This window comes from Sparus aurata, chromosome 6, assembly GCF_900880675.1.
Source record: "Sparus aurata chromosome 6, fSpaAur1.1, whole genome shotgun sequence".
Lineage (NCBI taxonomy): Eukaryota > Metazoa > Chordata > Actinopteri > Spariformes > Sparidae > Sparus > Sparus aurata.
In genome coordinates, this window is record NC_044192.1 from 25318506 (window position 1) to 25333703 (window position 15198).

The following is a 15198-nucleotide window of genomic DNA, read 5'->3' on the forward strand; positions in this document are numbered from 1 at the left end:
CTGCGAGGCTAAATCAGGCGACAAACCCTCGTTGCGCCTTAATAAAAGGGGATAAGTTCAGATTTCCAGCTACTCCAGAAATGCCTCTGTGTTACAGTCCCATCAGCAGACGCATGGTGTTGAGCCATGACAGATTTGTTGTATTAAATTAGCGCACGATCGTGTGACAATTCACTTGATACATCACTCAGGGATGTGTGTGACGCAAAGCCCAGAAATGTTGTAACCTGAAGTGGAGGAAAGAAGGACCCTCCTGTGTGGACCAGCTGCTGATTCACATGGCAACAGGGGTGGCGGTGGGAGGGTGGGTGAGTAAGAGCACACACACTCGTGTAAACTCTGAGATGCAGCCCTCTTTTTAATGACAGTGGAGGAAGTTTTCAGATCTTAAAGGATAAGTTCAACCAATATCAAAATTCAGTTGTTAGCTTTTGAGCCCCATGCTGCTCCATGAAGCTCCAGAAATGTTTTGTGCATTTGACCTCCCATCAGCATGGGGCTGAGAAGATAATGACTGAATTTACAGGTTTGGGTGAACTAAAATTAACTACCAGAAGGTAAAAATCCTTGCGAGTAGAAGTCCTGAATTACATGTATAGTTGCAGTTTATAACGTCTCAAAAGCGCTCATTCTGCATCGCAACAGCTCCTCTCAGTGTTATCATGTGTTATGTTATTTGATTACTACAGATGCATCACTGTGTCAGCAGCACTGTTAAGTTGTAGTTGGTGTGGGGAGGGGCAATACACTACTTAATGCACGTGTGAGCAGTTTAATTGACAACATTAGGATTTGTGCAGTAATTAGTCATTAAAGCGATCAAATGACAGTAGTGGAGTATTAGACAGCATACAATCACAAAACATGTAGAACTTCCTAAGTGTACTTGATCACAGTACTTTAGTAATGTTACTGGTTATCCCACTGCTGAACACAAACTGAGCAATAACATGACATTTACACACCTTTACCCATTTTTAATCCTAAATTAAGGGAATTTGGGTACAAGTCTTTATATTTCTTAAAAGTTTCTCATTACTGCCACTGTTCACAGAGATGGTGATAAAATAACGCACCGTAATCTTTTGTAGTTTTCAGACTATCATTGATTTAAAGGTGCAATATGTAGAAATTTGTGTTTAAAACACTGAAAAGATTGACTAAAAATCATCAGCAGAATGTGAGCAAAAGTTCTGATGTTTTGACGTCTATGTACTGTTGCAAAGATACATAACAAAGTTAGCACGCTAACCAGCTAGCTCCAACCGGTCCTGGTGTAAGCAGTGCAAACAGCACCATTATCCTGGTTTGCCAAAATCGTAAGTAAGCAATTAGTCTAGCAGTACGCTGCCTACAACTTGTTCTGGATTCAACAGGTGCTTAATCCTTACACATGACACCTTTAATTTAGCATATAAACTTTGTATGACACGATCTTTCCATCTCACACTTCAGACTCCCTCAGTGCCCACTCTAATATACACAATGCTCTGAGAACAAACACACTGCTACTTTCCAACAGCAATGAAGCAAGCAATTCATGAGCTTTAAAACATACCAATGATTTAATGATAGGCTATATTAAAAACCCTTAAAAATCTATATTTGAAGGTACTCAAAGTCTCAAGTATGGTGATGTGTACTGATGGAATAGCTGAGAGGTCTACAGGAGTCCTGTCTTACGGCACAGAGGGTGCCCTCTGCTTGTGTGTGTGCGTGCATGTGTTTGCGATGCACAGCTCAGCAGGATCCTAACCAGCTGCCACCAGGAGTCCGGCCCTCAGCAGGAGGTCAAGGCTGAAGAAATACTGTGAAAACTGCCCGTCTCACAGACCACACCGGAAGAACAGTAAACACAGGAAAGATACTTTGTTGTTTCTGCACATAAAAGCGATGCAAGTCGCCGTCCTGTGACTGACACAGTGAATTTAAAATGTCTAGCTGTCACTTCAGTGTATATGGCCCGGTCGGGTTTATACAGGCAACAAAGACAGTTTGGCTCGTCTGTAAACTTTAACCTCTGAATAAACAAGCCTTGAATCCCTTCAGTAAGGCATACATATACAATGACCACATACTATTTGAAAGTACATAATGACCCCAATTTATTGCAATTGGAAGACAAGTTCATGTAACTTCATGGAAATCCTTACACCTTACTCCACACTTTCCCCAAATACTCATACTTTTTGTGGAGAAACTTTCAGATGCGTGGACACTGAGCCTATCATTTCGATTATTTCGTCAGAAGATGTAGAAGTAAGAGACATCTGTACAGTGATGGGGGATGATGGTAATGGAACGCAATGAATTCTCTGGGTGAGAATCATGTGCTGGATGTTTTTCTGTCAGTCTCAAAATACAAATAGTCTATGTATTCCACAGTCCTCTCTAATACCCTCTGAATCACTTTAGAACCATTTCAATCAATTATTTGGTGAATGATGCAAATATGATTGATAAATGTTTTTAAATTAATAACCAGTCTCATCATTCACGACTGTTAATATTGGAAGACTTGACTAATTTCCTGGCGATTGTTTTTTTTTAATAATTCTATAATACCAAACTAAAGTACCTTATAATCCATAATTGCATTTTACCTAGGAATTATGCGAGTCCGTCAAAAAAAACAAAAACAGGTTCCACTTGCTAAAACTAGGTATCCTCTCGTAATGCAATCTCACCACACCCGCAATCCACAAATATACAAATTCATTTTTTCCCCACTTTTTCATTTATTTATTACAATTAATTCAATGTTATCCATCACTTTGCCATATGTCAGCTACTCCTTTTTTCCATTTAAAAACAAGTCCAGTATGTGACTATTCTTCAGAACCTGAATAGTCTTGACGGTGGGGAAGGGGGGAGGGAGGGAGGAGGGAGAGGGGATGGAGGTAAGGGGGGGTGGGTGGGAGTTTTGAAAGTAAAGGACAGGTTTGTAGGAGGAAAGAAGGGAGGGAGCGATCTCCTCCCAGGAGCCTCTTCCATGTACGAAGTTTTTTTTCATAAGCTATGTGAGATTTTTTTTTTGCGTTCGTCGTCTCCTCGTCTTGAGCCTTCAGGCCTTGTCTCGTTATTTTCCCCTTTATTCTACGTCCTCTGCATCGTCTCCTTGGTCTCCATCCATTAGCAAAGCGGCGTACTTACTGGCTGAGCTGAACTTCTGAAAAAGGTGAAAACAAAACAGGACCAGGATCAGCATAGTAGCTTTGAATGCTAAACAAGTATAGAGTACCCAAGAGAAAAGATTTCAGTTTTTTCAAGGAGTAAGAACATTAGGGGTAATTACTCTATGACTGATGATGGGCTGTTTATCTACTATTAAAAGGGATGTTTCTAGTAAAATATGGCTTTTGGGAAAGTCTTTAATGAAGAGTAATTTTGGTGACATCAGTCTGACTACATTTAGGCAGTGATGCACTTACGGGGGTTGGGGTTTCTTCGAATTTCTTTGGCTCTGGAGGTGGTCTGGAGTCTCGGTCTCTTCTGTTATCCTTCCTACAATCAGTATTAACACCAAGCTTAAAATTGATCAGCAGAGCTCAGCGCTGAATCCTTAAACACGCAGCTAACAAGACAAACTACAGGAGCACAAATTCTGCTCATTTTTATCATCTGGAGATTAGCAAATCTACAAGCTGCTTGGCACTCAGTTCACACTGTGCTCAGTCCTCATTTTCAGAAGAAAACATCAAATAAAAATATCCCAAAATTAAGATGTTATTTATGTTGTGCTGTTGACGTTTATGCACTGGAATTCATCATTTCCCGTGCTCCATTATGAAGACTGTAAGGTAAAGCATTCAAATGTGACACTCCTGGTGTCATCGGTTGTGTAACTGAGCATAGGCCACTCTTCACAGATGCCCGTTAAATGTCCTCCCTGTCTCATTAAAGAACTGGAGCTGCTAGCTTTGGATGGCTGACCTGTCTGCCTCCTTTCTTCGGTCTCTGTTGGGCCCCTCTCCTCGGCCCCGCCCTGCTCCAGGCCCTGCAGGCCCCCCTCGTGCTCGTGGGGGCCCCCGGTCCCGACGCACACAGTCAGCCTTGTTCTCATCTTAAAGGAGAAGCCAGACAGTTGAGTGGACAGTAGACCACACTCACAACACACTGCAGCATAAAACGCCACTGGGTTGGATTCAAAATGTGTTAGTCACTGATGGAGGGCCAAATGAGAGGTGCGCAACTGCTTGAATGCAAGCTGAGCTCCTAAATTTGATACTGGCTTCAAAGGTGTGCCAAAAGTTACTAAAACAATTCTGACAACAGACAACGAAAATGTTCATTGTTTTCACATTTGGCCAGATTGCTTGAGACTGTCATTACTTGTATAGAGATGATGTGAGACTTACTTTTGCGCTAGCCTCTTAATAAATCCTCTCCGCAGGAAGATGAGCTCATGACCTGCTCCTATCAGACACGGCCTCACTTTGCCAAATATGTCCATCATGACACAGATGTGTAGTGGTGTGAAAAGTAACAGCTGCTACTAGACCACATGTAAGAGAGCAAGTCTTGATGAAAACACTGGGATTCTCTATTATAACTTGTATAATATATCTATAAAGGAATTGACTCCTGTCTGTATAGTGAAGTTTGATCTTCTATGGACTTTACTGAATGACTCTCAAACCGTATCAGCATTTCAGTGCAAATCACCATAAGAAGAAAGTGTGCAAATGGCTTTAAAGAGCAACTTTTTGAAGCAGAGCCACAACCGAAGCTGTCAAGCAAGTCCACAATGAACAAGGAAAAAACAGAAGGACACAGCGTAAATTTTGAATAGAGCCCCACCAATATCATTGACTGACATTGGCCAATCACAGATTTGTCGGTATCTGCATTTTCTTGTACGATATGAAAAACTTTAGAGATTTTTAGGCAGAAAAAGATGACTGGGGTGATTTTAGATGATTCAGTTTCTAGTGATGTTTACAGTTTTGGTGCAGTGATGTCATTCTGGACAACATTTGTTGTTTGATAACCACATTTTAGGCTAATGCAAAAAGTGTTTTTACTGGCCAATATATTGATATCAGAATTTTTCACACCCTATAATTTCTCACCTTAAAAGCACCGACCTGGCTTTACATTTTTAAACCTGTCAAATATTTACAAAATAATTTGGAAACAATCTACACAGATTGAGTAGAAAACTGTTGCCAGGCTAGCACTGAAGCTCTGGAGATGACAGTTGGTGTGTACGTCAGAGAATTACAAATGTAAAAACATATTATTAGACTATTGGACTGTCATGGTATACAGTTAATAGAGTCCAGGAGATTAATCCTAATGACTCTGCTATGCTCAAAACTTAAACTATGACTAGACAAAAAATCCCCACACAACCAACACTTTAGTTAATGACATGACTATGAACTTGAGATAAAATTACCCATTCTACATGTTGTTTGTTGGTTAACATCAAATAGCATCAATGTTAATATGCTACAGTTAGCTTTTAGCTTTAAGCAAAGATGAGCCAAAGGAAAGCGGAAGCTGATGAAAGCAGAGTCAAGTCTGACCATTTAGAGCCGAGCCTCTAAGAGTTTAAGTTGTCCTAAAATGGGTTTGCATTATCCATCATTTGAATTTTCTTGTGTGTAATGACCTGTACAGTCTCACAGGATTGCTGATGTGGCTGTTGACTTAGAATTTCCAAGGTCGCCATTATGGATGCATAATTAAGTATTTTTTGTTTAAATTAATGTATTCTTTGTTTATGTGAGTTCTTTAATATTTACGTGCAAGATCCACTTTGACATAGTTTGTTTGGTTGTATTCATGGCCTACACTGAGGTTTGGTTTGTGCCTAGCACTTATCAGTAAGACTTACCTTTCCCAGATCCTCTTTCATCTGCAGAATTTATGGAGCTAGAGAGAGAAATTAACAATAGTCAGGAACAGGTCTAAGGAAACACACAGACAAGTGTCTACAAGCCAATTCTGTGTGTGGAGCTTCCTAACAGAGTGTGTTCTCACCTGAGCTTGGGAGGAGCTGAACCACTTGGGGACACAGGAGAGACGGGAGGTCGTCCATCACCATCAGAGGAGCCTGTGCTTGCTGCACTTCTCTTGGCCCAGGCGTTCTCCTTGGGGGGAGGTGCGGGCATCACCTTCAGGGGCTCCTTGGAGGAGTTGCTAGAGGGGGGCAGTGGGGAGGTCCCAGGGGAGGAGGGCTCACCTTCTCTCCCACTGAAGACCTCATTCTCCCCAGAGCGCTCACTATCTCGACACTGGGAGCCTAGTGGATGAAAAGATGTTGTTTCCTACTGTTTTACATCACTGAATTATTTTACCAGCTGATGAGATATTCTACATTTAAAGTGTTTTGTCTTGGTTGTTTTGTAAAATGTGTATTTTCTTCCTACCAGTGCAAAGGAAGAAAACAATTTTTAGACACAATAAAAAAAAGGGAAATAAAAGAGGTTGAATATTTACCTCTTCCTGAAGTGCTTCCTTGCTGTGAAGACTCACTTCCTGTGCGAGATCGCTGAGTATGAGATTCCTCAGTGCGCCAACTTGGATCCCTGAAAGTTGTTGAAAATACATTTGAAATGTATTTGAGCCTAAATAATATAAACGCCTCCTAAAACAAGAAAAATTCAAGTGACTTCATAACACAAACTCATTAAGTGTCAGTCCCTGACCTATCTCTCAGCTTTCTCTCAGGTCCCCGGCCTTTGTCCTCCTCCAGCTGCCTCTGCAGCCTCTCTTCCTGTTTCTTCAGCCTCTCCTCTACCTCCCTCTCCTTGGCTGCCGTGTCAACTGGCTTGGCCGCTCCGAAGATGGATGAGGCCCTGCTGCCGGAGCTCGGAGCTGCAGCTGGGGAAGTGCCACCACCACCGCCGCCGCTTCCACTGCTGCCGCCACCGCCACCACTGCCTTCTTCCTCCTTGGGCACACTACGGGGCTTGAGGTTCAATTTGGGTCTCTGCTGAGGAGCTGCTGTAACAAGGATAATATTAAAATGGAATTAAGTGGCTGTGAATATGTTCCCATAGTGTCAGCACAGTCCAGCCCTACCCCTTTACAAAAAAACATTCTTAAGAGTGTAAATATATGTCAATATAATTTAGCTTTCAAAATGACTACATTCTATTAATTGAATTTGTGGCAGTTTTACCATATTAATTGCCAAATGTAACCAATCACCAGATAGTGTTTATAAATTGAACTCTCACCTCTCTCCTCACGTCTCTCATCCCGTCTCTCGAACCTGTCTTCGCGTTCGCCATATCGATCCCGGTCCCCATAGCGATCACTGCTACCCCGACTGTCGTCATAATCGCGGCGGAAGCCGCTGCCGAAGGCCCGACGACCTCCACCACCACCACGTGAGTCAAAACCTAGAAGGAGAGGAGCGAAAGATAAATATTCATCATTTTGAGAAATTAATTTCGAGGAATCAAAGATTTGGTCACGATGGCCAAGATGAAGGTTACTGCCAAACAACGACCGGGTGGACCCAAGTCTGAACCCTGGTTCCAAACAAGCAGAATAACACACCTCCTCTATCGAAGTCTCTGCGGTCCCGGTCGTCATAACGATCCCGGTAGCGATCTCTTCCTCCGTCATAGCGGTCATTGTCCCGCCGTGGCCCATCTCTGTAACGATCCGACTCATAACGGTCCCGTGATCCTGCAAGAATCAGAATGGTTACAATTCTGTTTCCTCTGCTAATGAACTGTTGGCCTGACTGTTTGTCACAAAGTTTAAAAGGAAGAAATGCACAACTGTTTGCTGACAAATCAACATTTTTGAATAAGCAACACCCTCTAGCCCAATCAGGGAAAATCTTTTGACATTTTTCTAAGGGTCAGTTTGGACACTTTTGAACAAGTTAGTTTGCTTTAAAATGATATAATTCCCATCTTATTTTTTTTATTCTTATTTTTTCTCTAAGACATTAAAATAGTTATATTGGGACTTAAAGATCTAATGTTAAAAAACTGTACCCTTCTGTCAAGAACTGCTCACTGAATTATCCTGGGTAAAATGTGGATGTTGAGGCACAAACAAAAGACTCACTTTCTCCAAAGGCATCATCTCTCCTCTGAGGTCCATCATCAGCCTCTACAGTGGGCCGAGCCCTCCAGTCAGTGTCTGTCTTGTCAGGACCCATGTCCGACATCCGTCCACCCCTGTCTCTGCCCATACCTCCGTCTCTCTCTGAGGTGTGAAGACAAACAAGAGGATGTGTCAAGTTTAATTATAGCATGTGAAGGATGAAGGTTATACTCCTGTTTGCTCTCACAGCAAGGAAGGTTAGCAACGTACCTTTATCATTAGACTGATCAGCAATATCCACACGGATCCTTCGGTTTCCAAGGTTCTGTTGGTATGAACAAAGAGGGGACAAAGATTTAATGATTCCTCTGTGTACATTTCTATAAGATTCTCTATGAGGTATGGAATATTTTATTGTGCAAATCAACAACAAGGAAAGTCATACTCTTGTATCTTTGTTCTACTTCAGGTGTTAAACATGAAAAAATATAAAACCAAGTTCTTGTGGCATCCTCTCACCTCCTCATTGAGACTGAGGGCTCTCAGGAGGGAGTCCACATCATCAAATTCAGCATAGCCAAAGCCCTTCAGCCTCTCTGGGTTACTGGGCTCTCGAGGCAGACGCACTGCACTGATCTGGAGATAAAGACAACAACATGAAACTGAGAGTGCAGCCCTGAAAGAAAGAGTAGTATGCAAAGGAAAAATATAGGTGAACTGGGGAGACTGTGAGATGAAGGAAATGCCAGAGGAGACAGCTGTCATCAATATCTGCCTTCCATAAAAATGTCCAGGTCAGGAATGTGACCGGCACTGTTGCAAGTAGCTTAAGTGAGACAAATTAGTTAAGTTATATAGTGTAAGTCAATGTGGACTAAAATACTTAATATCAAGATTTAAAATCTGAGATAGATGAGTTACTGTTAACAGGTCTTGTAAAGAGAGAAACAAAGTTTCACTTGGATTCCATTGTTTGTGTTGCCCTACAAAACAAAGTGTTGCAGTAGCAGTACGCCACATGCTGCATGTTACACACCCTACACTGCATGTGTGATTGCTTGCTAAACCTACTGCCAAGCCGCGGAAGAAGTCTTTAATCGATTCCTCAGAGACATCATAGGGTAGGTTGCCCAGGAAGGCCGTGTAAGGCGGGCTGCGGGGCAGTCGGGACCGGTCAATATTGGGCTCACGAGCCGAACGAGGTGCTGTGGGCAGGATGGACCGGTCAATGGGCGGTGCCCGGAAGCTATCCTCCTCCGTGTGCCATGAAGTCGAGACTGATGAGAAAAGGAACCTTTTCAGATAACTACAAACCAAATATATAATTTTGGCTACTGAACAACATTCATAATTCATAGAGTCCTTTTATTTTGACAAATGCAAAAAAGGCAAATGGCAACTTAAGACTTCACAACAATGAATCATGATGGAAAGATTCATGCATCACTACAAATGTAAACACTGAAAAACAAACAAAACAGCAAATGCCAAACTTCCATTCAAAGAAACAAGTTTGACAAATAGTTTACGGGACATCCAGTTTCACATGCCCTTGTTCAGCAGAAAGTTAAGTAATCCAAAACAAATGTATTCGATATATCAATTCAGTGATCAATGATCAAATAGCATTGATGCAAAGTGAATACATCGATTCATATTGTCGCCATTGTTAAGATACACCTTTATTTTGAAATTCCTGTGGCAGGTCTGTGTCATTGTTTCTGTCCATGCACAACTCCTTTCTAAACAATGCCTTCTTTCCATTAAAAATTCTTGATTATTTTCCATTTAAATGTCTGGAACCATTGATAAAATCATGTTTCCATTGAAATGTTCAGCAATAAAATCATATTTTATAGTTACTGTTTGTGAGTTGATATATATCTAACTGATTGTGTTAAATGGGATATGATATCTCATATCGATGGCAGGTCCCTGTATTGAATTAAAATTGTATATCGTGGCAGACTTTGTGATATCGTCAAATATCTTATTGTTGAAAAAGAGTTGCATCATATCATGATGAAACTTGCAATATACCCCCCATCAATGATTAGTGTTAGGTTTGAAACTAGCCAAACCAATCCTGAAGTTACATTTAATATCTTTTGAGATCTTTTTTTCCTAGAACCTTTCCATACATTTTAAGACTTCATTGCCACTTCCAGTCACACTTGGTTACATCAGCACTTTTACTATATATTGATTGTAAGGTAGCACAAAAAATTTTGTGGCAACGCCTCATCAGTGTGAGGTATATTAGAAAGAAACCAGTGTTTGATGAATAAAAAAAAAAAAAAAAAAAAAAAAGAAATATATTAAACTTTGGTTAGCTTCAGATGAGGCATGCCATGTAGGAACTCCCTAAATTAAATACCCAGGGGTGGAAGAAGTATTAATTTTTTACTGAAGTCAAAGTAGCAATACAACAATGTAAAAGTACTCCACAACAGGTAAATGTCCTGCACTCCGACTAAAGTACATTATTATCAGCTAGAAGTATCAAAAGTAAAACTTGTTCAGTAAAAAATTGACCCTGTGACTGATCTGTTATTAGATCATTTATCATTAGATTATTAACATTGCATCAATTCTGTTGTAGCTGTAATTACTTTATGTACTATTAGGTAGTTTCATCCAGTGTTTCCCAACCTAGAGGTCGGCCCCTCCAAAGGCTCACAAGATAAATCTGAGGGGTGCTGGCTTGGCTTTCTTGTGAAACATATAGTTTTTGTCTCAGAGAGCCTCAGGGAGGGAGGGAGGGAGGGGGGGGAGGGGAGAGGGAGAGGGAGAGAGAGAGAGAGAGCGAAAGAGAGAGAAAGAGATAGATAGAGATATATAGATAGATATAGAGATATAGTTAGATATCTATCTATCTATCTATCTCTATCTATATCTCTGTCTATCTCTCTAGATAGATGGATAGATAGATATAGAAAACAAGCTATAAAATGTAATACCTTGGAAATGGGATTTTAGTTTCTTTGCAAAATTGATTGATCACCTTTTAATGGGGTTTTAAATCAGGGCTCTTGGGTGCAACAAAACATTATGACTGGTGGCACAGATGCACCTGATATTCAGAAGGTCAGAATAAAGAAAATGTATGAAAATATATTTTTGGCAGACACAAACTGGGTATAAAAACAGCAACCAAGTTATGGTATTACATTAAAATGTATTGTTGGGTGCATGTAAATTAGGCTAGGATAGATGATTACACAAGTGCAATCACTTCACCTGGAGCCCAGTTAATGATTCATTTACAATTTAACATTGAAACCTCAGAAAATAACCCACATTCAATATTCATAAAGGCCATCCTAACTCTACAAAGGCAAGTTAGTGGATTCCTTTCAAAACACTGCAGTGGCAAGTTCAAAGTTGGCAAAGGTTACTGAAACAGACCCAATGTATTACGTCGCAAAAAGCAATGCCTCCGGCTGAACGGTTCAATAATAAGCTGCAAAAGTTTTCCCATACGTAGTTAGGTTGTCATTCAGAAAGTATTTCCTCATTTATTATTGTATCCTCATTTATTATTGTATATTATTGTATTATTTAAGTAGACTAGTTATAATAGCCGTCTCAGAGCATTGTTTATATTTAGAGGAAACAAGTCTCATTCTCATACGAGATGACTTCCGATGGGCATATTCTAACTATAAAATTGTTACCAAATTTTACAGCTACAGACCTGTAAAGAAGACTAACACTGTTCAGCCACAGCACAGTTACATATGTAACTAAAATGTTGCTGCTCATTTTACATTTAGTTAAGTGTCACAGAACAAAGGTTGGAACGACCAGTCTGACTGCATTCTTCCAACGCTTTTTCATTTGTCCTCCTCAACTTGACAAAAGACAGTGTTTAACTTGCAAACATTTAGTCCTTCATCTTTTGTAAAGTCAATGTGTGTACATTGCTGCTGCTCACCATCGCCCTCCAGGTCATCAGTCTCATCTGCCCAGCTAGTTGACTTGGTCGGGTAGCTGGGGGGCGCGCTGCTGCCTCCTCCAGGACTGTCCTCTGCCAGGAAGTCAGTCAGAGTGAGGGTCTTCCCCTTCTTATTCTTCTTCTTAGCTAAAGAGGGGATAAACACACAGTACAGAGTCAGTCATGGAGGAAACATGCTAGACTATGGATTTGTTGCTCTTAAGGATGTCTGTCAGGGAAGTCTTCACAGCCCTAGCCTTCTGTATCAACTATATAGTTATATAATGAATATTCATTAGCATTTAGGCTGTTTGCTTAGAACACTACAGATACCTACACAACGCACACACATCGAGTTTGGGAACAGTGCTGGAAGTTAGAGATGATGTGCACAAATCTAATAACTAGAGTGTCAAAACTGTTATGTCAGAATGGCTTCACTGGCTTCTGATACATTTCAACTACCATTTTCAACCACAACTCCCAGTGGAATGCTCCAAAATGTAGTCATTAAAGCAGTGAAACTCAGCACCACTTAAAAAGTCATTCTGTACACACCAACAACACAGTCTTTTGTGTGTGTGTGTGTGAGAGAGAGTCCACTAATGCGGGCAGCTGCATCTCCGCAGACACAAACACTGTTTGTAGTGCGCGATGTTGTCCAGCCAAGCCAGATAAGGGGATTGCGATGTGTATGTGATAACAAAAACAACGACTGATTTTCCTGTTGGGCAGTAAGTACACGGGGAGTGGTGTGCCTGTACAACTGCCACTGTGCTGCAGGCCAGAAGAGGCTTGTTCAGGTCCAAGAATCAGGTGCAATTACTGCAGCATGTTCACGCCACTGGGCCGGCCTGTTCACTTGGATTTTCAAGGAGCGCACCCTGAAGTCTGAATCAATGAGTTGCACAACACTACTCATGCCATCATGCCGGTATGGTAAATATTTGGCAAAGGGAGGTCACACGGCTCATCTCATAGAGCAGGTCGGGTTTGTTTTGGTCTGTGGCAGGAAAAAGGGGAGCGACAAAGCTGGCTGTGAGCTTTATTGTGAAAATCCCAGCTGTCAGGACATTCTTTGCACACATCGTAACAAAACCTACACACACATACACACAGAACAGCACGGGCGACAACAACACTTTCAACTCTTGTTGTACATAATGCTCAGTCATTGTTTACTATCAACAGGCCTAACAAGCTGGCCTCGACTGCCTGTAACCTCCAAAGACATAAAATGTACAGACTGTCCAGTCAGTAGCCCTCCTGAGGCTCTACGCTAATGTGACATTAGCAGGCTAGGAGCTGCGTAACGTTGACTTGTGGCAGACCTGACTTCTGCTAACTTAGCGGGGCCAACTCCTACTGCGAGGCTAAACACGCAGTTTGTAGTTTGCTTGCTATCTACGCAGGTCGCTTTTGTCCGTATGCCGATGCGGGCTTAGTCAGCACAGGACTGCTGACGGGGGAAGTATCCCTGCTTAGCGGGCTAGGTTTTAGGGCCTAGCGCACGTCGCAGCGCCCACGATCCAAGTGCGCCATCATCGGAGCAGGACTCGGCCGGCCGGATGGGACGGCTCAAAGTTGTGAGTCTGCCAGGGTTAGTGTTTGGGACCAAACGGGCCCGGCTGCACTGTTTTATGAAACACCGAAACCAGGGAGTCTAACTGCACACGTGGGGAGACTCCTCGGGCTGCCCGGACTTCTCGGCCCAACCCCTCCTCCACGAAACGCGCTTGCGCCCGATGCTTATCTGCTCTGAGCGCCACGGCGAGCCCCGCTACGGGCATACAATGTGCCAGCTCTGCACGCAGTTAGAAGCGTTTCGTAACATGTCACACAATGTCCAATACGTGTAATACCGCGCTAACTCCAAAGCGGACAACCCGAGCAACACAATAACAGTCTAGAAGGGACAGACCGCATGTACTCTGTAGGTTAAAATTTTCAGATTGGCCAAGTCGTAGCTTCGTTCATTCGCCTTCCTCCAGCAGTTGCGTCTTTTCAGGGCCAAAACAACCGACGAACCTGCTTATGCGCGCCGGACACCGACGCCAATCATTAAAACGAGGCATTAACAATCCCAAAACTTAATGTGAATAATTATATTGCAGTGTGACCGGCTGAAATTCCCCCCAACCGACCAAGATCGTTCACCCTCATAAACCTCACCTGACGCCGCCATGTTGGAGAGCGAGTTCGTTGTAGTTCCCGGATGAAGGCGTCAGAGGTTTATTATCGGGAGCGCGCATCGGCGTTCACGGGCCCGTCTCCTCCCTTGTTTGTTTTCTCACATCTGCTTTCAACTGCATTGACTGACGTTTCCTTTGAATGAAAGTTTCTCATGTATGTTTCACTGAACTAACCCTACCTCTTTTTCTTAATCATCTGTTTCTCTGTTTTTAATAGCTGCTACATTCTTGGACTTCTTGGACAAACCTGCAGCTTTTAATGTTTAATCTAATATGTACTCGCTTGTGTTTGACTACTAAACTATGAGGGGAATGAAATATGTCTTTGAGATATTTTCAGTTTCTTTTTTCAAAATTTAAAACCATTGATTGTAAGTTTATCATTTCCAAAAGTTCCCCATGTATTAGTTTTAACTTACGCAACAACAGCTTCAAAATCACGCAGATGATACAGTCTTGTCACAGGATGAATGGTGTCTCTGTCTAAGCTACTCAAACCCCCCATCACTTGTTTCTGCACTACGTAAATCTCAGTGAGAGGTTATAGGATCATAGCGTTACATACAGTGCCTATGAAAAGTATTCACTCCATTGGATGTTTTCCCTTTTTATTGCTTTTATAAATAGAATCATGGTTAATATACAAAAATGTAAAAAAAATAAATAAAAAAAAAAGAAGTCAATCGAAAACATATTTCTACAGATAGATGTCAATTAACTAAAAAAAAACATTGTTTTGCGATGTATAAGTATTCACCCCAACTGGTGCAAATAGTTTCACAATTACTGCCTGGAAGGTCCACTCACTGGTTAATCAGTATTCCTGGCTACAGTTACACTATGAAGACAACAGAACACTCCAAGCAACTCTCTGAAAAGGCTATTGGAAAGTACAAGTCAGGGAATGGATACAAAAACATTTCCAAGTCACTGAACATCCCCCAGAGTTCAATTAAATCCATCATTAAGAAATGGAAGGAATGTGGCACATATGTAAATCTGCATAGAGCAGGCCGTCCTCACATACTGAGTGACTGTGCCAGAAGGAGACTG

At 41.7% G+C, this 15198-nt stretch overlaps 1 protein-coding gene across 4 annotated transcripts; it reads right to left on the reverse strand.

Moving 5' to 3' along the window:
• Positions 1 to 2080: 2080 nt before the first annotated feature.
• Positions 2081 to 14258, reverse strand: eif4ba (eukaryotic translation initiation factor 4Ba). 4 transcript variants are annotated; one of them, XM_030420476.1, is made up of 15 exons: positions 14126 to 14258; positions 11954 to 12100; positions 9088 to 9293; positions 8536 to 8652; positions 8287 to 8341; positions 8038 to 8178; positions 7516 to 7647; positions 7191 to 7355; positions 6657 to 6951; positions 6448 to 6536; positions 5989 to 6250; positions 5843 to 5880; positions 3934 to 4063; positions 3432 to 3504; positions 2081 to 3169 (listed from the first exon to the last, which is right to left on the reverse strand). In XM_030420476.1, exons 1-15 carry the CDS (start codon positions 14136 to 14138, stop codon positions 3092 to 3094), a joined length of 1941 nt encoding a protein of 646 aa, XP_030276336.1. In that variant the 5' UTR covers positions 14139 to 14258; the 3' UTR covers positions 2081 to 3091. The 4 variants fall into 4 exon arrangements, with proteins under 4 accessions (XP_030276336.1, XP_030276335.1, XP_030276337.1 ...); XM_030420475.1 differs by having other exon boundaries at positions 6657 to 6954; positions 14126 to 14257; XM_030420477.1 differs by lacking the exon at positions 3934 to 4063 and having other exon boundaries at positions 6657 to 6954; positions 14126 to 14257.
• Between the last annotated feature and the right edge of the window lie 940 nt (positions 14259 to 15198).

Coding starts and splice junctions, on each gene's coding strand:
- eif4ba (XM_030420475.1), bottom strand. Junction 8,342..8,535: donor CCCTCAGTCTCAATGAGGAG/GTGAGAGGATGC, acceptor TCATACCAACAG/AACCTTGGAAACCGAAGGAT. Junction 7,648..8,037: donor AGATGATGCCTTTGGAGAAA/GTGAGTCTTTTG, acceptor TGATTCTTGCAG/GATCACGGGACCGTTATGAG.